General features: G+C 42.5%; 1 protein-coding gene across 2 annotated transcripts in view; it reads left to right on the top strand.

The window, feature by feature from the left end:
* LOC308093050 (insulin-like growth factor 1 receptor) overlaps positions 1–25,820 on the top strand; it is a 114,194-nt gene extending 88,374 nt beyond the window's left edge. For both annotated transcript variants that reach the window (XM_080439258.1, XM_080439259.1), the window contains exons 16-21: positions 3,776–4,005; positions 4,768–4,878; positions 5,704–5,869; positions 12,686–12,815; positions 13,537–13,671; positions 17,255–25,820. In XM_080439258.1, coding sequence (XP_080295384.1) covers positions 3,776–4,005; positions 4,768–4,878; positions 5,704–5,869; positions 12,686–12,815; positions 13,537–13,671; positions 17,255–18,083 — 1,601 coding nt within the window. In that variant the 3' untranslated portion in view covers positions 18,084–25,820. The remainder of the gene's footprint in view (positions 1–3,775; positions 4,006–4,767; positions 4,879–5,703; positions 5,870–12,685; positions 12,816–13,536; positions 13,672–17,254) is intronic.
* Positions 25,821–26,747: the final 927 nt, after the last annotated feature.

The raw sequence follows: 26,747 nt of genomic DNA on the forward strand, positions 1-26,747 counted from the left end.
CGCGCGTCCCGTCGTGCCGACCCCCCCCGCGGGTCCCGTCGCGGCACCTGTCGCGGTCACCCGTCGCGGTCACCCCTCCCCACGGGCAACTCCCCCCCCCCGTCCCGCCCCCCCCGTCCGTTCACCATGACATGACTACAGAGTTACAGAGGTTTGTGAAATTATAGGAGGATGCATACATACAGTCACATGAAGGCATAATGCACCACTAAACTCAGAAAAGAGTTTCAATGAGCCATGAAACAACAGGTGCCTAAAAAAGCTCAGTTGTAAGAACAGAGTCTCTTTCTACTTTCTCATCCATGAAACAACATCAAATAACACTGCTTGAGTTCACAGGAAGAAAAAAATAGTTAGTGCCTTGCACAATCTTAAAAGGTAGCCAGGCTACAATAAAACAGCTCAGTTGCAGGAACAGAGTCTCTTATTATCTCATCAATAAGATGGCAACACCAAATTACACTGTTTGGGTTCACAGGAAGAAAAAAATAAATATCAATTCCCTGTGAAAACCACAAAAAGAAGCAAGGCTAAGAAACCAAAAAGTACACATCTACACAAGCAACATTCCATGGCTCACTATCCTATCATAGGAGCGCGCTCTAATCCATGGTTCTAACAGGCGCGCTACTACGTTAGTGCTGCGTAATCCGGACTGTCACGGCTGACAGCTAGTCTCAAGCAGGCCTCCAAATGTTCATCAGTTAAGGTGGAACGGTATTTGGACTTAATTATCTTCATGTGGGAAAACGCTGATTCACATAAATACGTTGAGCCAAAGAATGCTGTGAGTGAGGCTGCACATGTCCTGATGTTTGGATACTTTTCCTCCATGAGTAAGTTCCAAAACTGTCCATCACGGGCCCGTGATTTCAGCTGTATGTCAGCCTGCAGTGCCAAGATCTCATTCTCCAGCGCAGATGAGTTCATGTTAAACAGTGTTGCGATGTTCGAGGCCATGGAATCAACATCAGTGTCTTCTCCGAATGGGAAGCACATGAATGTAGCGATGGGCGTGTTAAAAAATATATAAATAATTTTGAAAAACATGTTCAGAACCCAAGATATCATTATCTGAAGATTTGCAGCTCCATCCACTCCTTGTTTAACTTATAACTGAAAAGGGTTGTATCTCGCTTCCTAAGCACCTTTTTTTTACTTTGAAAAAAACTCGACAACATAAAATAGAAATAATTCTGGCAATTCTGGCACTCAATGAGTTAAGCTCATTCAACATGTTGGTCACATCAACTAAAAATGCCAAATCTAGCAGCCACTTCTCGTCATCAAGCTGTTTGTATTCTGCATGTTTCGCGCTAAGGAGAAACTCTTTTATCTCTGGTAGGAGCTCTCGGAATCTCTGCAAGAATTTGCCCCTACTCAGCCATCTGACATCGGTGTGTAGCAATAGGTCAGTGTGGTCGCTGTCAGCCTCTTCCAGTTGCGCACGGAACAGCCGTCTTTGAAGTGTTCTGGCCCGGATAGAGTTGGCGACTTTCATTGACACATCCATCACCTCTTTCATATTCAACATTTTGGCACATAGTGCTTGCTGGTGTATTATGCAGTGATAGTTAACAAAGTCGGGGAAATCGTCGTCTTGCTTGCATTTGGCGATTAATCCATTACTGCGCCCCACCATCGCAGGCGCACCATCAGTGGTGATTGATACCAATTTAGACATCGGGATTGTCAACAAAGTTTTTGAATGTTTGAAAAATGTCCTCGCCCCGAATGTTTTTATCTCATTGGTAGCATTGTTAATAGTTCCTCTTTTGCTGTCATATCTTTGAATACGATCCTCATGAAAACGCACAATTGTGCTGTATCACATATCAGTAGACTCGTCTAACTGCAACGAGAAAAACTCAAATTTTGCAATGTTCTTCTTAAGTTGCTGAGTCAAATCACCAGCCATCATTTCACACCGCCGTGTAACAGTGTTTCTGGATAACTGAAGGGATTTGACAGCTGATACTATTTCAGATTTGTTTTTAAAATCACAAAATAACGTTTTTGCTTTTGAAGTGGGCTTTTTGAAATATGACTGCTGTCCGGTTAATTGTGCTTTCAGTTCGCCCAACCTTTTCCTTCTCAATTCACCTTTGGGAGCGAATTCACCGTTGAAATCCTTATGACGTGTTGTAAAATGTCTCTCCACGTTTCCTTTCTTTGCAAAGACGCTGGTGTTACATAGAAGGCAAACCCAATTGGAATGTGACATCGTGAAAAAATAGTCTTCTTCCCACTCTGCATGGAAGTGGTACGTTTTTGGCTTCTTTGCCGCGCACATCTTGATATAATTGTAAATTTTTAATAGACTTGAATACTGACGTTCCCCGCGCTATTCACTCATGAAAACAAGGCATTGCATTGTGGGTTTGAAGCCGCGGGGCGTTGACAGTGAGGCAGACAAGGCCGTGCATGTCAGTCAGTGAGCAGAAGACAAAAAGGGGCGTTTTATGTTTTTTTTTTTTTTTTTTTCAGGGGCATTGCAGGCGGTCTACCTGCGCAGCCTCTGCGGTCTACTGGTCGATCGCGATCGACGTAATGGGCACCCCTGCCATAGCTCATAGCTCATAGCTATGAGCTTGTAGATCTGCATTTTTTTTGAGAAATCGTGAAAAATGTGTGGAAATCTTTGAATATATATATTTTTTAAGCGAACGTTTGTAACTCAAATCTTTGCTTCGGGGGGAGGGGGGGGGGTTTTGTTGTTCCAGGGACCCCCAGAAGCACAGATTGGAGTTATAGATGTTCGCCTTAAAACATGATTAAAGGGGTTCTAGGCAACTTCAGAGATTAAAAAAAAAAAAAAAACTGTTGTCAAACAGTTAGTACCGTTGACTGACAACCCCTTCAGCCAATCAGCAGTTTGTTCCCCTTCAACCAATCAGCAGCTCCTTTTCCCAACCACCAGCCATATGACGCAAGGGGACTTTAGAAGGGGCTATGCCGTAAATAGGTTGCTTTATTCGGATACATACGTGTCACTGCTCGCCCCTTTTTTAGGCTCTGTCATGATTAATTGACCACATATATGAAGTTAAACAACTAAATTCTATCCAAACAATATCTTAAAAGTAAATTCTGTGCCTCAAAAAATAAGTTTGAGAGCATTTTAAAACCGAAAGTAAAAACAACGCACAGAAAACAATGGCTGCCGTTCCATTTTTGGCGGCTGCACTCGGTTCCATTTGGTTTCACTCGAACAGTTCACACGGACACGGACGCGCACAGACGCACATGCACTTCATTTCATTTACGTCCCGGATACCCGGATGTCAAAACATAAATAGTAGGGAAAATACGGATTTCAGAAAGAGGACTGTGTTTCAATGCAGATAGATAGTGGCTGATAGAGGGAAAAAAATGCAAAATATATATATATATATATAAATATTAAAAAAATGTAGGCTTAAGTTGCCTAGTACACCTTTAAAACAAAGATTTTCACATTTTCAAGGTTTAAAAAAAAATAGCAGATCTACAAGCTCATGAGCTTGTAGATCTGCTATTTTTGAATAGCCAAATACATCTAAAATGTATCCTGCCGGCATGTCATCATTGTAGGCCAACATTGTCGGAAAATAGTGAATACAGCCTCACGACATGTTGCTGTGTCACGTTGTGAGCTTGTAGATCAACTATTAGTCATGTATATAGGGCTTAAGTGGTAAAGGGAAAATCTCTCTTCTCTTCTCCGCTCTCCTACCCCTGCCCCCTCTCCTCTCCTCTCCTCTCCTCTCCTCTCCTCTCCTCTCCTGCTGAGCAGTGTACGTCCCAGACGAGTGGGAGGTGCTGCGGGAGAAGATCGTCCTGAGCAAGGAGCTGGGCCAGGGCTCGTTCGGCATGGTGTACGAGGGCCTGGCCAAGGGCGTGGTCAAGGACGAGGCGGAGACCAGAGTCGCCGTGAAGACGGTGACGGAGTCGGCCAGCATGAGGGAGCGCATCGAGTTCCTCAACGAGGCCTCCGTCATGAAGGAGTTCAACTGCCACCACGTGGTACGCTCTGACCCACACCGTAGGAGACAGTGGTTCTCAAAGTGGGGTCCTTGAGGGGTTCCAGGGGGTCCCCATGCAGTCAAATGATTGATAGTCAGGAACCAAATGGACCCTTATGGGCCTGTAACTCCGAGAGTGTTCAAATGGAACCAAATGGACCCTTACGGGTCCATTTGTACACTCTCTGAGTTATATTAACTCTGAGAGTGGAATCAAATGGACCTTACGGGTCCATTTGGTTCCATTTGTACACTCATATTAACATTGATTTTATATGGGGTCCCAGAGATACAAATGCCATCAAATGGGGGGGTCCATGGCCTAATCCTAATGCATATCAAATTGGGTTCCTAGAAATTGAAATGGTTCAGAATCACTGCTATAACCTTTTGGGGGTCCCTGGCATATCTTTTCAAATGGGGGTCCGTGGGCTGATATGTATCAATTTGGGGGTCCATGCACGTAAAAGTTTGACAACCTTTTCAGTCCGCGACCCACCCCAAAATAATCATATTTGAACTGATGAGCCCCTACCCTGACAAGTACTTGGAATAGTAGGTGTTGATGCATTACATTACTCACATTGTTTTCAGTGTTGCAAAACACTTTTCATCTCAGTGGCACCGCCATTATGAAGTCATAGAAATGTAATTAAAAATCATGATTTAAAAATAAGTCTATGAAACGTGTCCGACTCGTCACAAAACAAAAACAAGACTTGATGGTGATGTGGTGCTCATGCTGCGTTGTGATTGGCTGCAGGTGCGTTTGCTGGGTGTGGTCTCTCAGGGACAGCCCACCCTGGTGATCATGGAGCTGATGACCAAAGGAGACCTGAAGAGTTACCTGAGAGGTCTACGCTCTGGGAAAGAGGTACTTACAGCTACTGATACTGTCAACCATATTACTGGTACCTGAGGTCTCTACGCTCTGCTGAACGTTGTACTATCACCATACTACTACTACTACTGCTACTAGTACTTCAGCTGTAAATGCCAACTCAGTTCTCTGTGATCTCCTAAAGATGTATTACAACTGCTACTATTGTCACTGTTACTATGACTAACTTCTGCTGCTGCTATCTAGCGTAAACACTGAAAACACAGTTTTGACGTGTTACATATCATTGGCACTGTGGGCTTTGGAAAAGAATTGCCGTGTTACACGTCATTGGCACTGAATGAGTTAATGTTTTTTAATGATGTGTATGTTTTTTTCATATCTACCCTGTGCAACATTTGTTTACAAAGCCTAAAAGCCAAACAGAAATAAAAAAGTTATTCATTCAAATGAATTAATTTATGTTACAATGTTCAATGACAATTAAATCGTTAATCGCAATTATCTGAGCGACAATTAATCGTCAAGTAAAATGTGCTAATCTTGACAGCCCTGATTTTGAGTTGCCTTCAAAGCAGCTTGTGAAGCTCTTGTCGGACATCCTGTCTGCTTCCTCCTCGTGGGAATGTCTCGGCTGTGTTTATGGTACAAACATTTAGCTCTCTCTCTCTCTCTCTCTCTCTCTCTCTCTCTCTCTCTCTCTCTCTCTCTCTCTCACTCTCTCTCTCTCTCTCTCTCTCTCTCCTCTCTCTCTCTCTCTCTCTCTCTCTCTCTCTCTCTCTCTCTCTCTCTCTCTCTCTCTCTCTCTCTCTCTCTCTCTCTCTCTCTCTCTCTCTCCCCCCCTCCCCCCCCCTCCAGGGGCATACAAACCTCAGTGAGTCCCTCCCTCCTCTCAGCAAGATGACTCAGATGGCGGGAGAGATCTCGGATGGCATGGCTTACCTTAACTCCAACAAGTTTGTCCACAGAGACCTGGCCGCCAGGAACTGCATGGTGGCTGAGGACTACACTGTCAAAATAGGAGGTAAGAGTAGCCTCTGACACTATTATAGCTCTGAGTGTGACCCCACAACCAAACGATGGGCTGTGGGCAAAAGCTTGAGAGCAGTCCACTGTCTACTATTGTCTGCTGCTCAGGGCACTCAATTTCACATTGTTGAGTACAATGTTGAATGTATTTCATATTGGAAGACAGTGGAAGTGTGCTTATTTTAATTGACCAAAAATTCTGAACGCAACACTACTGCACATCCAGTAGTCGATGGTGCAAGACAAAATAAATAACGAGAATAGAGAAAAGACGCCCGTTGTGTACCTGATAATTGCACAGTAAGCGTTCTATTGGCGCTACAGCTCTGCGCGGACGTCTTTCCTCTACGCAACGTTACTTGTATAGAATTGACTATGACTCAGACACAACCATATATAGTTCCCACTGCAGCTACACCCAAATATGGCATGTGTCATGCTGACTGTGACAGCGTGACATCAGATCAGACCCAAACAAAACGTGTCGTCATGACATCAGACAAAAAAAAGAAGAAAACGCGTTGGTCATGAGTCGGATCGGCGGTGCAACGTAGGCGTGAGGGCGCGTAGCAGCCCGAACTCTAGATGCCTCTAGTACAATGAAATGGATTGACTGATTTTACCTTGAACTTTCTTTTCTTTTCTGAAGTAAAGTCTTCTTAAGACTGTTGTTGTCAGCGATGCTGCCAATGTGTTCTTTCCATTTACTCAGTAAAGGTGTGTTTTGAATTCCTGTTGATGGCCTGCTTTATTTAAACCACATTCTGAATAGACCTTGTTCTATATCCAGAATAACTTTTTAACCCTAATCTCAAGTGCTGTCAATTCAGTTTTGTTTTCACTCAAGTACAAAGTGGGCCACAGCAGAAAGCACTAAGAGGCACAAAGGATGCCTATTATTCCCATTTCACTTTAGACTTTGTGTGTACTCTGTGTTCTTTCTCCTGTGGTCTGTTTAGTATTTGGACATTTTATGCTTGCGAACCGGCAAACTTCTGGTGCGCCCCTGTAACCTTTAGGCCACCGCTAAATTTAATATGAGACAATTAATCGCAGCAACAAAAGAAAAACAATGTGAAAGCTAGGAGAGGGTTAACAGAAAAATTAATGACAGCAACTAAGTCTTTATTAAAGCTAGATGCTTGGAATTCTTTTTTTAAACACCAGATGTAGTTGTGATTATCTCTGTGGGCAGACAGACTGTTCCACAGCCCAGAGCTTTAAACAGATAACGTTAAACAAAACAAACCCCTGTTCCTCTTCCCTTAGAGGAGGCCTTGAGTGTGTTGCTGCCCACTTTATTGTCTCCGCCAGGCCGAAAGGCAATGGCGAGAGAGTATGTTTTTACCCCCTGTCTGTCCGTCCGTCCGTGTGTGTGTGTGTGTCCGTCCGTCTGTCAGCAGCTAATCTCTGGCACCGTTGGCTTGATAGCAGCGAAACTGTGCACACACACTCCCTGGATGCCAATTCAGAACATCTGCCCCAAAATGTTCATATGGGGGCCTGTTATAGCGCCACCAGGAGGCCGATTTGTGCAAAACCCATTTTTTTATATTACTCCTACAGATTGTATCCAAACTTCATACAAATCGGTACACAGTATCTCTATAGTCATGTGATCAACCCGGATCTGTCCGATTTCCCAGATTCCATCCTCATTGGCTAAGGTTGGCCTCCAAAGTTTGCAGGATTGGTCCGTTTTTGAACAAATGCCTCAAATCATGAACGCAGCTTGCAATTTCCGTGAAATTTCACACGCACATTCCCATTAGGCAGAGGAAGAAATGCCACTTAAAAAATCAAATCTGCCTCATGGTGGCGCTATAACAGGCCGATTTGTGTTTTTACCAATAACTGCACCGATCTGTGTAAAACTTTGTTTGCACACTCTCTAGAGGCCAAGGAAAAACCTTTTCCCTGTATTTTTCACATTTGCCTTTTATAGCGCCACCAGGAGGCCGCCTAAAGTAAAAAATATATATATATATTAAGCCTTCAGATTTTATCAAAATTTCACAGAATCGGTACACATGATCTCTATAGTCATGTGATCAAGACGGATCTCTTTGATTTCTCATATTCCATCCTGATGGCTAAGATTGACATCTAAACTTTGCAGGAGTGGCCCGTTTTGAACAAAATGCCGCAAATCTTGAACCCAGCGTCCGATTGCGGTGAAACTTTGCACACACATTCGCACTTAGTTGAGGAACAAATGCCACCCTTTTAACATTGCCCTATTATAGCGCCACCAGGAGACAGATTTTTGCAACACTTTTCTTTTCTATATTACTCCAACACATTTTGTCCAAACATCATGCAAATCGGTACATATTATCTCTGTAGTCAAGTGATTAAGATGGTTCCGTCCGATTTTTCCTATTCCATCCTGATTGGCGAATTCCGAACATTGCTGGCCCACAACAACCTACCTGACCTGGCGGAGACCTGTGCTCCGAGGAGTTAGTTAGTTAGTTTATCTATCAGGTCATCAGTACCTATTCTAACAACAAGAAAACACGTCAAGCAGAAAACAAGTCAAAACATGTCAGCTCAGTTTGGAAGCTACTAATAGATTGATAGGCTCTATGCACAGCAGCCATATTGGAAAGAAATTGGTCCTCTTCCTTACTTACTTCACAGGTCTTACCAATGACACTAATGAAGGCTCTGTTCCAAACAGAGTAAGGGTATGCTGTTATTGTTCATGTTGGCTCACTGGAAACACCCGTGGGTCTCAAAGTGTGGTCCAGGGGTGAGTGTGTAACTCTGAGAGTGTACAAATGGAACCAAATGGACCCGTAAGGTTACGGTTACATTTGGTTCCATTTGTACACTCTCAGTGTTATGGGGGTCCTTGAAATTAAACAAAATGTGAGAACCACTGTGCTACACTAAATGGAACAGAGCCTTTATTATTATCATAGGTAACACCTGTGAAGGAAGTAAGGAAGAGGCCCAATTTCTTTCCAATATGGCTGCTGTGCATAGATCGATTCATACTGTGGTAGTCAAATGATAAGTTACAAACGTGATGTCAGTGTTCTTTGCATTATATTAAAAATATTGTGCGTAATTCTGCTGTAAAAGCGGAACATTAAAGGCATGAAAACATGTTTAAGTCAATTAATTTTGGGAACATATTTTGCGTGCTTGGCCACTTTTAATACAGTTTTAATACAGTATACTCAAATCACATCATTTCAGTACATTGAACAGTAGACAACATGACTGTAACCCTAGCCTTGACCTTTGACCCCTGAACCTTTAAAGCTGGCAGCTTACTTACAGAGAACAAGATCTCTGGTTAAAATTGTTTTATACTCTATTAAGCTCCACGTTGATTGCTGAATGTATAAAGTACGTATACCAACTGTATGCAGTGCTAGAACTGGAACGCTGGAAACCTTGGTTTCCAGTGTTTCTTTTCGCCAACCTTCAATGTGTTTTGATATAATTTGTCTTGGAGATTGCATCCTTTCAGGCAACAGACAGACACAGTGGACAAATTGTATGTGCTATCTCTCTCTCACTCCCTCCATTAATTAATCCATCTTGTTGTGTTTGTATTGCAGCCCCTCAGAGTGGTTTGTACCTCCTAACCTCCTCAGCCAACCGTTCTTCAAAACTGTCCATGGTTCGTTACCGGGCAAATTGTGCAGAAATAAAACCATATCAATCGTGAGCCTTGAATTTCCGACCACTCATACGTGATGTTTGCGTTGGCGTCTCTGCGGTGATGATGTTCAGCTTGTTAGAAAAAACCTTGGAGGTGCAACTACTGCAGCAAGGTCATGCGTTGGTTAGTTTTCTCCGCAATGAAATAATTTTGCACTTAAAGATCTCGTCAAAGTTTGTTTCTGCAAAAACAAAAAGTATGCTGCAGCCTTCACCTGACCCTGAAACAAACCATATCTCTTAAGGAGGTAAGGATAGGATACCCTAACCCTGGCCACAACTGACCCTGAACCAAGCCGTATCTCTAAGGAGGCAAGGATACCTAACTAACACCTGGTTCTAACTGATTGCTGCAAGATGTTGTTTGTTGCCACCATTAGACAGTGGTGGAAGAAGTACTCAGATGTTTTACTTAAGTAAAAGTAGCAATGCCACAATATGAAAATACTCTGTTACAAGTAAATGGCCTGTGTTCAAAATGTTACTGTACTTGAGTAAAAGTACAAAAGTATTGGCATCGAAACATGCTTAAAGTACCAAAAGTAAAAGTACTAAAATCTTTGAAAATAGCTGATCTACAAGCTCACAACGCGCCGTGTTGCTACGCGTTCTGAGCTTGTAGATCGGCTATTTTCAAATAGTCTAGGTATAAAATAGGGCTAAAGTGGTTAATGTATATTTTATAATATAATAATTTATATCTGCAAAGTAACTAGTAACTAAAGTTTTCAAATAATTGTAGTGGAGTAAAAGCACAATATTTGCATCTGAGATGTAGTGGAGTAGAAGTAGGTAAGTACTGAAAACTGGAAATACTCCAGTAAAGTAAATAATACCTCAAAATTGTACTTGAGTACAGTACTACTACAGTACTACAGTAGTAAATACCTAGTTACTTTACACCACTGCCATTAGAGCACTTCGTCTCTCTCTGCCTCCAGCCCAGACCAATGATACTTAATTAAACAAATGTTAAGAGTTCTTCCACAAGTGCAAACAAAATGCCTTGTAGGTACAAGGCAGAATCAGTCTGCATAAGTCTTTCTTGTGTGAAAGACAGCCCTGGAATGTATCCACTGTTAGAAGCAAATAAGAGCTTACAAGAGTACAATGGATACAATGGATTTCTGCAATTTCTACAAATAATTCCCAAAAGAGTTGCAATATCACTCATACTCAACGTGTGGTGAGTCGGGCTACTGTCACAATGGGCGGTGGGACAGCCCTAAAGCCTGATTTATTACGTTGAATAAACAAAGCATAAATAAGACCGTCACACTGGTTCACAAATCACACATTAGGACTTGGTCATACAAACATTTTTCAGTCATGAGATTTTATTATGCTTTAATCCATGCATACGTATTACAGTGTTTTATGTGCCGATACTGGGCGGTCTACAAGCTTGCAACCAGTGGTGTAAAGTAACTAAGTACATGTACTCAAGTACTATACTTCAGTACAATTTTGAGGTATTTTTACTTTACTAGAGTATTTCCAATTGTCTATACTTTTACTTCTACCCCACTACATCTCAGAGGCAAATATTGTACTTTTACTCCACTACAATTATTTGAAAACTTTAGGTACTAGTTACTTTGCAGATATGAATTATTACATTATAAAACGTACATTAACCACTTAAGCCCTATTTTATACCTAGGCTATTTGAAAATGGCAGATCTACAAGCTCACAACGCGTCGCATCGCGACGCGTTGTGAGCTTGTAGATCTGCTATTTAAAAACATTTTAGTACTTTTACTTTTGATACTTTTAAGTACCTTTTGATACCAATACTTCTGTACTTTTACTCAAGTAAATTTTGAATTCCAGACTTTTACTTGTAACAGAGTACTTCTACATTGCAGTATCGATACTTTTACTTAAGTAAAACATTTGAGTACTTTTTCCACCACTGCAAGCCTGCAACACAGTGAGCTTGTAACTCTTAACCCTGTGATGATGATGTACCATAACCTCACCCTGTAACCTCTATCCCTGACCTCTAGCAATCTGATATGTTCAGAAGTACTATTAATTATTATTTAGGAGTGATACTGTGTGTGTGGATGAATGGGGGAGTAAAAGTATTCCATTGTAACACACGGCAGTAAAGTAAAAATGTTGAGTGATGACACTTATTTAACAGCTGTATGGAACACATTAGAGCGCAGGCTCCAGATGAAGACATTATTGGCTGCCTGATAGACACAAGATTTATTTGTTTACTCTTTGTTTGTCATTATGACGACATCCTCAAAACATCTCTAGCCTCTTCTGTGTGCGTGTGTGTGTGTGCGTGCACGCGCGTGTGTGTGTGCGTGTGGGTATTCAAGATTAAAAGTTTCTATTCTATTTGTCACAGATTTTAATCTGCCGGTCCCAAATGTCCGGAATGATTCAAATGTACCTGATAAAAATTACGGTCATACATTTTTTTATGCATTAATGACAAGTAGGTGCGTAAATACAGCCTATCACTTAGGCCTACATCATTATATTTTGGATTGAACTATTTGAACATGAACCATGATGAACGAGTAATATACACATTTTATATAGCAGGGTCATCTTGCACAAATACATTAATTACCTACATTACCATTTGTGCATGCTCCATGCGTAATGGTTTCTCAATAATCAATTGCGTTTGAACACATTTTCTAATCAAAGGGCACTGCACAAAAATGGGCATTTCAGATGAATCCTTCATAACGTGGCTCAGCTGACCTGCTAAGGCAATACATTATAGACCACTACTCACAGGTTATACTGTAACAGTTAGGCAGTGGATGCCGTCCGTGCGTCTGGTTGGGACAGCCGTGGGAAAGTTGATGAAGCATTTGTGAGAATCGTGTAGTCTCCGCAGAGCTATCCATTTCAAGTGGTAATGTTTTAACGTGTCCACCTTTTATGATTTAACGCGTGTTCACCTGGATGCCACAGTTGCAGTATAGGTGTTGTGAAGAGTCTTTACGCGTCTGTGTTGGATCAAGTAGGGTATTAATGTATGAAAAAACTGATATAATATGGAGAAGATACAAGGTTTCTGCCCGACAGTGTGTGTGTGTGCCTATTTTTATGTCCGTCTGTTTATTTATGTATCTTGTGTGTGTGTGTGTGTGTGTGTAGACTTTGGTATGACCAGGGACATCTACGAGACGGACTACTATCGTAAAGGAGGTAAAGGTCTGCTGCCTGTCAGATGGATGTCACCTGAGTCACTGAAAGACGGAGTCTTCACCACTAACTCTGATGTCTGGTAGGACAACACACACACATACACACACACACATACATACATTCTGTCAAACATGCATTCAAACAACAGTCTGTTGTGCTGTGTAACATGAAACAGGTGCAGCCGAAGGGGGGGGGGGGGGGGGGGGGGTGTGTGTGTGTGTGTGTGTGTGTGTGTGTGTAAGCGTTCTTCCTGTAAGTTCAGAGGGCCTGTTAACCCCCCTATTAACTCACTTCCTGATGGAGAAATGGGATGGAAAGAGAGAGAGCGGATGAAAGGAGAGGGAGGGAGAGGATGAAGAGAAATGGGATGGAGGGAGGGAGAGAGAGCGAGAGAGAGGATGAAGAGAAATGGGATGGAAGGAGAGAGAGAGAGAGAGGATGAAGAGAAATTGGATGGAAGGAGAGAGAGCGGATGAAAGGAGAGAGCGAGAGAGAGTGAGAAAGATGTCTCTAGGGTTGGACCCATTGCCTGTCTTTGGGAGTTTGTCGTTTTCCAGATGTTAAATTACAGTGCAGACCCTTTACTGTTAACTACATGTCCTACAGCTTCCAGCAACACACACACGCACACGCACACACACACACGCATGCCTGCACACTCTCACAGACACACACACTTCCTGGAGGAGGTCTGGCTTTTTGAAGTTTGGTTGAACTGAAGCCAAGACACCCATGAGAACAACATCCGCCCTCCAGAAACCATTAACATTGTGTGTGTGTGTGTGTGTGTGTGTGTGCAGGTCATTTGGTGTGGTGCTATGGGAGATAGCCACGCTAGCAGAGCAGCCCTACCAGGGCATGTCTAATGAGCAGGTGCTGCGTTTCGTCATCGAGGGCGGACTACTGGACAAACCACAGAACTGTCCCGATATGCTGTAAGTACTGTACACACACACACACACACACACACACACACACACACACACACACACACACACACACACACACACACACACACCTTCTCTCTCAGAACACAATACAGTGTTGCCATGTCTGCGATTTTTGGGCTTGTTGTTCTGCAAAGTACTGGTTGTAAATATCGGTAGTTGCGGGTTACGTTTTTTTGGGGCATGTTTCTAACGTGTAGTTGCCTATTAGGGCTTGCTTCCTAACGTTCTCAAACATTTTCATGGCAGGGACCCCCAATTTAATATCTATTTGTCCGGTGACCCCCTACCTGAAACGAGAGACTCCAAACAACATTTGCGTAGTTAAAATGTTTTTGAAAATTGCATTTTTTTTTTCTTCAAGATTTTGAAAATAGTTGATCTACAAGCTCACAAGCTTGAGCTTGTAGATCGGCTAATTTCAAACAGCCAATGTACAGTATATAGGTTTAAAGTGCTCACGTGGCCTATAATAGTCGATTATTTTGGGCTTGTGTTCATAGACCTGGTTGCTTATTTCTCTCGTCAAAAAATCTGGCAACACTTGCATACACGTTGGGAGTAAATTATGACAGATGGACTCTGGAAAAAAAAAAACTACCGTATAGTTGAGAACTTGTTGAAGGAGTACAGAGTACAGAAAAAAAAAAAAAGCAACGCACTCAAGTGTCATCATTATGTGTCCATTAACATGACAGACAGCCGCAGTAAAGACTGGAACGATTAACATTTGGCTCAAATACAGAAGCTCAATGTGAGACATTCTGTGTTGCAACAGGAGAGACATGATGCACTGAAGAAATGCTAACCACCTGGTTACTGGGGGTGGTGTGGGAAAAAGACCGGGTTCTGTGTAGAAGTCTGAAGAAATGCTTAGCACCTGGTTACTGGTGGTGGTGTGGGAAAAAGACCGGGTTCTGTGTAGAAGTCTGAAGAAATGCTTAGCACCTGGTTACTGGTGGTGCAGCCTGATCTCACACAATTTAGTATACATTGCAAGGACCCAGTGCACATGATTCTGTGCATAGTCGCCTAGAAAACCCTAAAATCTGTGCATATGTACGCCGAGTCCCACGGTGGGCGTAACCGGTTGCAACCCGGAAGCAGAGCAGTCCCCACAACAAAATGTACGATTCTCTGCCTATCGGTACATAACTCAAACTGTGCTGAGTAGGCTCAAGGGAACGTCGCAACGTTCGGGACGGTAACTTGTTCGCTTGTCCCTCACGTGGCTCCAGTTCCCTTGAGACTGTGCGCCTCCGAAATGGTTTAGTCAATGGGGGAGATGCGAGGCGGCTATGCAGGGATTTTCGGGTTTTACAGTTGTCTTTGCACGGAATGACACTCCGTGCAATGTATACTAAGTTGTGTGAGATCGGGTTGGGTGGTGGTAGCAGTGTTAATTTCGTCGACTAAAACTGTGGCGAAAAATGTTCGTCAGCTACCTTTTTTCACTGACAAAAACTAAGCTATGATGACTAAAACTAAGACTAAATATATTGACAATTTCGTCAACAAATAAAAACTAGACTAAAATGTTAGGGAGGGATCTAGTGGAGAAGAGATCCAGTAGAACTAAAAGACAAGTCATTTTATGTTTGGTTGCGCTCGGGTGCTGCGCTCTGAAAATATCAGATCTACAAGCTCACAACGCGTCGTGTTGTGAGCTTTTTTTTATTCAAATGACTGTCAAAATTTGCTGTCAAAATGAACAATGGGTGGTAGTGTGGGGAAAAGACAGGGTTCTGTGTAGAAGTCTGAAGAAACTCTAACCACCTGGTGGTAGTGTGGGGAAAAGACAGGGTTCTTTGTAAAAGGTGACGCAGCTAAATAGGTGGCTAGCAAATTATACCATGTGTAACTGGCTGGGCCTCATACTCATACATAATGGTTCACAAATGGCAGAGGAGCACATTATTTACTCTGTTTTTTTCACCGACATTGGGTGTTGCTTTCCTTCCAAAAGATCTCATGAAAACCCCTTGCAAACATGAGATGACCAGTACTGGCCAATCAAGTTTGCTGGTTAATTACAAGTGCGTCTCCTTTCCTTTAGTGGTCATTTGACTCTGGCATTTGATGTTGTTGTATTCAAATGTGCAGAGTACCGAAGTCCTGACGTCACTCAGGACTCAGTCGCATGCTGTGAGCACACACATCATGTAAAAAAAAAAACTATAAAAGCCAACATATCCTTGAGCAAGCCATAGTACACCACTGCTTGTAAGTGGTTAACTGACATTTGCTTATTTGTACAGCAGTGTAATTTACCTTCATTCATGGTTTCATTGAGAGAGCATGGAAGGGGGATTTGATCCTATTGCGCCGACCAGACAACTGGTTGGTGTGCGGATTAAACCTGGTGTCTTTGCATTTTCAAGGTTCTCACTCTAACCACGAATCTCACCCATAAAAGGCTGTGACGGAATAACAGAACTTAGTAAGAGGACAGACCGACTGACCGACCCGACCTTCCTTCCTTCCTTCCCTTTATTGATCGTGTGTGGGAAATTCAGTCGGCAGAGGCAGTACAGCAGTTAAGATCCAGTTATAGAGAAACGGTACAAGCTCTGTTCGATTCAGGTAGAAGAAGGTAGAAGAGGTTGAGTCCGGACTGACAGAAACACAGAGCTATTGTTAGGAAGGTGGAACTAAAAGGTTCAGCTAAAGTAAATATTGTTCCTGTACAGAGAACATGGAGTTCTTCTACAGAACAGAGTTGATGGAGCCGTACCTGACTAACATGTCTGTGTGTGTGTTTGTCTTCTGTGTGTGTGCGTCTACTGTATGAATGGACGTTCTTTGTGTGTGTGTGTGTGTGTGTGTGTGTGTGTGTGTGTGTGTGTGTGTGTGTGTGTGTGTGTGTGTGTGTGTGTGTGTGTGTGTGTGTGTGTGTGTGTGTGTGTGTGTGTGTGTGTGTGTGTGTGTGTGTGTGTGTGTCTTCTGTGTGTGTCTATGTATGGACCAAGGGGCTAGCATTCGGCTTGTAAATTGAGGCTATATAGGAAGTATGAAAGTTCATATGAATGGCCTGTAGCCTTGCTGTTTCACCCTTGCTGGTTGCAGAATCAATTAGGCTCTATTCAAGCGGATGGGTTTTTGTCCAAACTTTACACTTGATTTAATTACCTTAATAAACATTGTCATAAATACTGTATTCTTCCAGTCGCTAGTTTAAAGTCTTCTTTCAATCACCATGATATACGTTTTGGTAAATTATAGTCCCGATTATTTTAAAGATAATGATAAAGTAGGGTATGTTTCTAGGGTTTCTACTGGTTCTACCGAGTGAAGACCCGCCCTCGCTGCGGTTTCAGCCAATAGCATTCATTTTCGTTTGCATTTCGGACCGGATATCAACCGGATATAGAAAGATGGCGGATTTGAAATCGCTGTTAGAAATCGTCTGTAGAAACCAATGGCGTGACGCTGTCCATCATTTTTTTACAGTCTATGGTATGGACGTTCTTTGCATCTGTGTGTGTGCATCAATGCGCGTGCACTGTGTGCGCACCTGTGCCTCCATTCACTGTGTGTGTGTGTGTGTGTGTGTGTGTGTGTGTGTGTGTAGCTTCGAGCTGATGCGTCTGTGCTGGCAGTACAACCCCCGGATGCGGCCCACCTTCCTGGAGATCATCCAGACCATCAGGGAGGACCTGCACCCCTCCTTCCAGGAGCTCTCCTTCTACCACGGCGAGGGCAACCAGCGGCCGCCACCTCCTCCCCACGACTCTTTCGCCTCGCCTCCTCCTCCCCACCAGTCCTCGTCGCCTCCTCGTCGCCGCGACTCCTTCCTGAAGGAGAAGTGCGGCGGCGGCATCGAGGAGGACACGCCGGACCACCAGGAGGAGGCGCAGGAGAGGGCCGGCCCCCTGGACGTCAGCACCACCTCCTCCTCGTCTTTCCACTCCTCCGGACGACTCCCCGTTTGTCCGACCGCCACCTCCCAGACCCAGCCACACCCACAGCCACAGACTCCGCCCACACCCAGCTCCGACTACAAGGCCCCGCCCCCCTGCTCCTCCGTCCTCCCGACGTTACTCCCGCTGACTCCGCCCTCGTCGGCGTCGAGCCCCACCCACCACCTCCCGCCGCTCTCCTCCACCACGTCCTCCTCCTCCTCTTCCACGCCGAGCTCCGCCCTGCACAGGAAGCGCTCGTCGCCGACCGCCGGCGGCGGACGGCTGGCGTCTAACGGCGCGGGACTGGGAGCGGGGTTAGGGGCGGAGTCTGTGGTCATGCTGCGGCCGTCCCTGGACGACCTCCAACCGTACGCTCACATGAACGGAGGAGGAGGAGGAGGAGGTGGAGGAGGAGGAGGGGGCGAGGGAGGAGGGGCTGGAGGACAACGGAAGAACGAGCGTGCCATGCCTCTCCCCCAGTCCTCCTCAGCCTGCTGACCCCTCCCCCTAGCCCCCTTAGAACCCTCCTCCTCTTGACCCCTTGACCTTTTTTCTACGCATCCTGACGCCCCTGCTCCCTCTCAAACAAACCATCAGACGCACACGCCCCTGTTCCCTCTTTGTTTTTACATTGAAACAATAAGTAGCCTGTTCCCACAGGCGGGAGTTTGTTTTGTTTCTCTTGAGGAGCAAAGACTCATGGGAAATGTTAGACGGGATACCGGACGACTTTTTTTTTGTTCATTTTTTTTCTGGGAATAGGCTGAAATATGAAATCCAGACCTTTGTCAGGTTGGGAAGGTAGGCTGGTTGGGTTCGGGCATTATTATTATTATTATTATTATTATATTTGTGGAGAAACTGATTGAAAACTGTCGTATTGCAGGATGTGTGGACGCTATTCGTTACTGGAGTACTACACACACACACACACACACACACACACACACACACACACACACACACACACACACAGGCTTGGCTTTTCTCTCTGTTACACCACTCGGTACTGTGTGTGCGCGTGCGTGTGTGTTTGGTTTAGTGTTGCGTCTTCTTCGTGACGCCATACTGTAGGTCCGAACCCCAGCTCCGCCCCCGTTGTCACAGAGACTGCTGAGGTCAGCGAACATAAGGGGGCGGGGCTTGTGTACGTCGGGGGCGTGAAAGGGGGAATGGTTCAAATCTGCCAAATGTGTTGCCAAATTGTAATTCTTTTGTTGTTGTCTTAATATTTCAGTTGTCCTCCATTTTCAGTCCTTCCATTTTGGGGGTTGGGCTCTCTTCCTCCATTTCAACATGGAAGCAACCGATTGTTGTATTATTATTATTATTATCACTCCAGAGTTGTTGTTTTTTTACACTGGTAAATCTGTGTTTTGGTTTCTATGGTACTCTGTTTTTGGTCAAATAATTGTGATTCATGGGAGCGACTCCCAAGTCCCTTCCCACTGCCTCCATCTGTAGACATTGATGCATATTGTTGCGTTTCAGAGCGATCTCCAGCATTGAGCCACATCCCATCTGAAACAAAGTGTCGTTACATGAAGACCTATCTTACCCTTAATGCCTAAAAATGAAATGAAAATGATTTTAAAATAGTCCATCTACATCGACACGTTGTGAGCTTGTAGATTGGCTATTTGAACTATAAAAAAATATTATTTCAAAATAGTAATGGATTAAGGCGGATTACTTCAGTAATCAAGCAAAAAGCACTTATAATACAGGTGGGAAGGGACTAGAGCAGTGATTTACAACTACAGTCCTAGGGACCCAGAGCTAGATCGCTTCTGGTTTTCTATTTGACCATGCAGTTAACTGCATTCACCTGGGGCTCCAGGTCTAAACTAAACCCTGATTGGGCAGCTGATCAGTCTAAAGTAAACCCTGATTGGAAGTCCAGGCTGGGACCCCTGGACCGGACTTGAGAACCACTGCCCTAGAATAAAAGCCAATAGAAAAAACAAAACAAAACAACAAACTGGATGATTCTTGTATTAACGGAGCCTTCATTTGAGTCTTAAATAAGAGGTTTGTTCTATACGAGCAGGTTTGTTTTGACTAGTCACTAGTCTCTCTCTCTCTGTTACATATATATATATATAATTATGATGGAAAACATTTCTATGGCTCTAACAGTTGTATGTTGGGGCACAGAGCATTTACACACATACTTTTTTTTGTTGTCACTTTTTCTACCTTTTTTACGGTTGGGAGACGATCATCTCTTACTAGTCTGTACAGAAAAGAAGCTGCTATTTTATTCTTTTGATTTTTCTCTTGTGGTTGTAAAATAGGTTGTATCTATATATATAAAGATAAACATACAATCCTTCAGGTTCACATTCTGAGAGTTTTCCACTATAGTCCCTTTTTGTTGTCATGCTCCAACTCCTGTAAAAAGAGAAAGACAAACATCATCTAGCACAACCTTGTTGCTGTTACTGCTTATGAAGTTCTGGTCTTTTTTTGCAGCATATTGCCCAATCACAGTGGTGTTCAATCATAATAGGATCATCATGGAGGACTGGTGGTGCACAGGAGAGTTTAAGTACACAAGAACCATAGCGTCTCTATTCTGGGCATGTCATGATAATAGGCAAACATTCTGTAAAAAAAATCGTCAAACATTCTGTGAAAATAGAAGATCTTAAAACTCTTCTAGATCGGCTATTTCCATTCAACAAAGCAGGGTTCTAATGGTTGAATCCTAACCCAACAGTTACACTTTCAGTACACTTTCAAACAGACTAGTGGTAACTGAGGAGTACAGTCAGCTGGTGTAGTGTTTGGTTGGAGTAAAGCTAGCTCTCCACCGCACCCACGTCGGCAGCGGTAAGTGTTAGAAAGCGTCTGTTGCCGAAAATCTGCTGTTGACTGGCCGGTGGATACACGGTCACGTCGGATCGCAAGTTGTAGCGAAGCATCGGATAGCAGCGGGCTTGTTGTTGAAAAAGACATCAAGCCATAGGCTATTTTTAGCACCACAGTAGCCGTCTGTCAGTGTCAGCTCTCGGGTGCATTCAGTAACCTTTTCTCACACCTTCTAACCATCTGATCTCCCGACTTCATTTGACTGCCGGTCTGTAGTCGTCTGTTTGGTGGAGCGCTAGCTTAAAGACAAACATAAACTCTGTTCTCCATTGGTTCTACAGGACTGGACACCGCTGGTCCTACAGTAGTCCTTCTGTCATATTTCTGACGACCGATATGTTTACTCACATGGGCTTAGAGACCCAATCTGTCAGATGTAGAGAGCTTGTACTGATATAACTGTCCACGTTCTTATAACTTCTCTTCTCGGACACCTGGACTCTACCAATTAGGGATGCACCGACATATCGGCCACATATCTGTATCGGCCGATATTTGCCGGTATCGGCAAATCATTTTAACATTCAGTGATGACAGTAGCCGATATTTATCTGTTGTTGATATGCATGCACTTTGCTCTGGCTATGTTGGTGTGTTGGTTATTATCCGCAACCTACTAAGCTGAAGATTCTGAACAGTTAACTTTTATAATGAAGGTTTATTTGTTTCCCTGACACAAAAGGAAATGACAACAAAAACCAAATAAACAAATATCGGTATCGCCTAAATAGTTATTTTAAACATTGGTACCGGGCCAATAATTTCCATATCGGTGCATCCCTACTACCAATAGTCTCTGGTGTTTAGAATGGAAGTGGTGAAGGTATTGCTGCCGACTTGCAACTCAATCTCAGGTTAAAAAGGAGTCAAATCCCTTTCTACGTTTCTTTTCTCTCTAGATGTTATCATTACCCTGCTCTACTGGGTGTTACAGTCCTCGGTCTGTCTTCTCTACTGGACCCCTATATTGCATCAGTCAACTTGTAGTTTAAAGAGGCATTTTACACGGTTGAATTTTTCCGTACCTAATCTCGCATGTTTCCCTAGAACTATTATTATTTTCACACCAAGCTAATGAGTTTAAAACTCATTAACTTGGTGTGAAAATAGTAATAGTTCTGTTTTTGAATTCTTTCAAGTGGCACTCATTTATTTAAATGTTAAAAATGGAAATAAAGGTCCCCAAAGCAACTTTTGTGAGATGCTGCTGGAGAAAGCTTCTATGAACATGTAGACTTTCTGTGACACTTTTACATTGACTTTATTTGAGTTCAACTAGATGTTGGACTAATATTTCACCAGTCAATCCTATCCCTAACCAAATAAGTGTATTATAAACAATAGACTCTATGCACAGCCAGGCGTATTGGAAAGAAATTGGGCCTCTTCCTCCTTACTTCCTTCACTAATGATTCTAATGAAGGCTCTGTTCCAGTTAGTGTAGCACAGTGGTTCTCTAGCACAGTGGTTCTCAAAAATGTTAATGTCAAAGACACCCATAACTCAGAGGGTACAAATGATTTGCCAACATGCAAATTATCAGCATCATGACTCTGTTTGACCAGAATGGAACAGAGCCTTCGTTAGTATCATTGGTAAGTAACACAGGTGAAGGAAGTAAGGAAAAGAGGCCCAATTTGTTTCCAATATAGCTGCTGTGCATAGAGCCTATTCTCAACCAGTGGGGTCGATGGAGTCCTCGTGACCCAAGTATTGGGTTGTGATGCTGTGACAGGGTCACGTATTTGTGACAGGGTCACGTACGAACAATATCTTGGATCGGGGGAATGTTGTGTAGGGATGGGACAATATGAAAATTAAATGTCACGATTATTGTGGCAAAAATAATTTGCGATTAACAGCATTATCGCGATGATCACAATATGCTAAAAACTCAAAATGCCACTTCCGCTAACCACTTGAACCCTCAGCATCCCTATTCTGGGGAGATCGTTCGCCAAAAAAAGCCGATCTACAAGCTCGCAACACGTTGCGAGCTTGTAGATCTGCAATTTTTGGCGATTTGTGTAGTGTGAAATAAGAGCGTACCAAATGCGCTCTTTACCGGTTTGTTTTATCATGTATAGAGTGGTACTGAATTTGCAGTTCAACAAAACCTAATTCATCCTAGTGAATTTCACGATAAATTGAAATCTCTGATACGATTATTTTGAGCGTTTTATTTGGAGCGTTTTTTTTTTATCACGAATTATAACCGATTATCGTCCCATCCTTAACGTTGTGTTATATTGTCCAAATTGGTTGGGAATTCATATAGTAGGTAATATTTGGTTCGTGATTCAACACTTGAAAACCAACAGGCATAATTTGTCCTGAACAATATCAACTTTTAATTGGGTCCAGTGTGAAACAAGTTAAGTCTTTGGCTAAGATGACCTGTCACCCAGCAACAAGCACATCTAAACACTACAGTACTCTAGCCTTATAGGTCAAAGCTAGCTTACACCTTACAAAGACATGGTGGCAACTATCTGTCTTTTCTAACCATTCATGAGTAGGGTTCTAGATATATCAACCAAAAGGTATGTCCATAAGATAAAATAAAACTAGACAGTATATGTACACAAAAAAAAGGTTCTATATTTACCTGAAAATAATTTCATATCTAGTATGGTTCTTTTCAAAGAACACTCGCAGTTCTTTTGCCAAACCTTTAAAAAACATACAAGGCCAGGTTATGCAAGTAAAAAATAGATGTTATAACCAAGGTGTTGTACAATAATGACTCAACTGTTTAATTGTTGATTGTTTTCATTTCCTGGCATTGAATAATTTCTATGTAATCAATGCTGTAGTCGTATACTATTTTTTCTTTTACAGAATCAAATGGGAATATGGAACCTTCTATGAAGCAGGCTTTAGAACCTTTTTCAGTTCTATATAGAACCTTGTGTAGTTAGTCCCTCCCCTTGGCTCCACGGTACTGTTGATGATGAATGCTTTCATTTGGAGTTGTGAGCTGTGCTGTACCAACCAACCCAGCTACAGTATATCCTCTTAGGTTTTCCCTCTTTCTTTTCTATTGTGATTTTGGATCCCCCCCCCCCCTCCTTATTCCTTCAAAACCATCCATCTACCTCACTCTCTTTTTTTCCCCTGTTTTTTTTTTGTTGCTTTTTTGGATCAAAAATGTTTCAGATTCTTGGCATTACGTGGTGTATACGAAAAGTACGATACATTATGATCGCTCTGGCCTCCTGTTTTCAGGCGACACAGACGGACCGCCACGTGACTGATTTAGGGCTGTTTGTGTTCCGAGACGACTATCCCCTGACCCCCTTGACACCGAGCGTTAACTCTTTGGTTCATGTCTAGTAAACGAGTCCAGTGGTTCTTAACAGTGAACAAATATGATTATTTTGGGGGGGGGGGGGGTCACGGCCTGAAAAGGTTGAGAACCACTGAACTGTCCATTCTACCAGACATTTTAGTGTAAAGCAACCATCATTTGGGAGTTACTGTTCTATTCCAAGTTTGCCAGTAAGTTCTTGTCTCTGCGTGTGTGTGTGTGTGTGTGTGTGTGTAACCCCGCCCTCCCAACCTAATGTACCCCGACTGTCCTCTGTCTGCACATAATGAATACTGTCTCACACACTTGTGTCCTTTCCATCTTCAAAACCTGGAGGGATTCTCTCAAAAACGTTCACCTTTTTTTGGGGGGGTGGGTAATGTTTTGGTACGATTGTTGTACTATTGCATGATAACTGCTAATAGTATGGTTGGTTACTGGTCTGGTACATTTGTTTGGGTACTGATGTTTTGATATGTCAAATGTGTACAAAAAAATGATTTTTCTATAGAGGAGGGGAGCAATCGATGAATTGATGCCAGTATGTATTTATGACTGTGTTTGATCCTGTGTGTGTCTGTGTGTGTTGTGTTGACTGTAGCAGTAGTGTCCAGTTATGTACCGTGGAGGGCAGGCAGTGTGTAATGGCATTTTTGTTTCATTCCAAACAAACTGATTTCAGTGATCAACTCTCTAATTAGTGACATCAAATGGTGTAATACCAGTGGATTTAACAGTGTATTAATTAGTTTTAAGCAGTGGTGTAAAAAGTAATCAAATGTTTCACTTAAGTAAAAGTATCAATACTGCAATGTGGAAGTACTCCGCTACAAGTAAATGTCCGGAATTAAAAATGCTCTTGAGTAAAAGTGCAAAAGTATTGGTATCAAAATGTACTTAAAGTACCAAAAGTAAAAGTACAAAAATGTTTGAAAATAGCAGATCTACAAGATATAGAGCTTGTAGATCGGCAATTTTCAAATAGCCTAGGTATAAAATAAAGCTAAAGTGGTTAATGTCTATTTTATAATATAATGATTTACATCTGCAAAGTAACTAGTAACTAAAGTTTTCAAATAATTGTAGTGGAGTAAAAGTACAATATTTGCTTCTGAGATGTAGTAAAAGTACTGAAAATTGGAAATACTTCAGTAAAGTAAAAATACCTCAAAATTCTAGTATTTACAGTACAGTACTTATGTAAATGTACTTAGTTACTTTACACCACTGGTTTTAAGTAGAATTGGTGCCCCAGGTGACGTAGGCCTACATTCAATATCGCCATTGTTTATTGACGAAACATTTGATATTTGAAACGTCTCCGTTTCCTCTAAACTTCCTTAGTTACACAATGCAACAATGTACCTCCATGTTTTATACTGTATAATTTATGTCTTTATGAATTAAATCGGACTTCTAGGTAACACGGGTTAACTAGGGAGGCGACAGAGGGACCTTAAGAGGAGATTGTTTTTGTGGCTTCTAATTTCCTCTTCAATTATTTAAAGGAAACTACAGATATTTGCGATATCTCAATATCAAATCTTTCATATCGTCTCTGTCGGGTGGAAACCTCATATGTCCAAAACTGTTACTTTTCAGGATTCAAAAACGGCAAAAGTAGCAGATCTGCAAGCTCAAAACGAGCTTGTAGGTCTGCTACTTTTGATGCTTTTGTGTGATGCTGTAGTAGGATCAAGTAGGGTTTTTATTTACAGGAAAAAAAACAAAGTTAATATATGGAGATGGGAGGTTTCTGCCCGACAACAACGATTATGCTAATTCTTTACATTGATAATCATTCTGGAAAAGTATTGTCCAGATCCATTTTGGAATGAACATTATGCACACACACGGCCCTCTGAAGGCACACAATGAGACACTGTGATGAAAGGACATCAAATCAAGTGTAGATCTGACTTTGTAAAAACAAAATAAAAAAATAATACAAAACTGCTGTCCATCACAACGATCAACCAATCACAGTGGTGGAATTTTAAAATGAGTTCCACTCCAATCCACCCAGCCCCCCTTTTTATAGGAAAAGAAAATGTGTTACAGTTGTCTTTTTTCTTTTTCTCCAGTTCAACTCAAGTTTGTGTCCATTGAAAGTAAATAAAGAGAGCCATTGCATTTCTACTGTCATAAGATCTCTACTATTGTAGAATCTCTTTATTTTTTTTACAGACACAGCAACAAAGTCACTCCTGTAATTGAAACACCACCACCACCCATACCCATTAAATGCTGCTATATAATGCTGCAATATAATGTCCACTCTGATGCACTTGGCAACAGCACTAGAAGATAAACAATGGTCATTTCCCTCAGTTTTTAACTGCTCACAAAATGATGCTGCTGTTTAAAACTCATGAGTGTTGCAAACATGGAGCAGTAGCGCGCATGTCAGTGGAAGAGGAGTACGACAACTTGTCCCGTAAAGTGTGATTTATTCTATACACTCGTCGAAAATGTGCTGCGTGAGCAATTTTTTGGCGCGCACCACCATTGTGATTGAAGTATAAATTAGGCACTTAAGCCCCTGCTTGGTATGTAGTTTTTTTCCCCCTTTTGTTTACCTCTCTGGTTCCACAGATAGAAAGCCCATTCATTCAGCCCATAGAGATCTCCAAAAATATTTATATTTTTGGAGATATAAATAGCATCCCCCCCTCTAGAATGTGGATGCTAGGGTTCATTAACTGGAAGGTCACAGGTTCCGTCTCTGCAAGAGCCGTGATATTATCCATCCAACAACCTGTCAAAGTGCCCTTGAGCAAAATGAGCACTTACTGTATAACTGCCCCACCTGCCCACTTACTCATCTTATGTCTCTGTGTGGAGATGAACGGCAACAATAATGTACGATCACTATTTCAATTGCACGTTCCCCTGAGAGGGCACTATAGCAATGCATTGTTTTAAGTGGGCCTCCATTAGATTTTTGGTAGATACAGTGTATCGTCTCTTGTCGGGCA

The sequence above is a fragment of the Gymnoscopelus braueri genome (genome assembly GCF_963280865.1).
Source record: "Gymnoscopelus braueri genome assembly, chromosome: 1".
NCBI lineage: Eukaryota > Metazoa > Chordata > Actinopteri > Myctophiformes > Myctophidae > Gymnoscopelus > Gymnoscopelus braueri.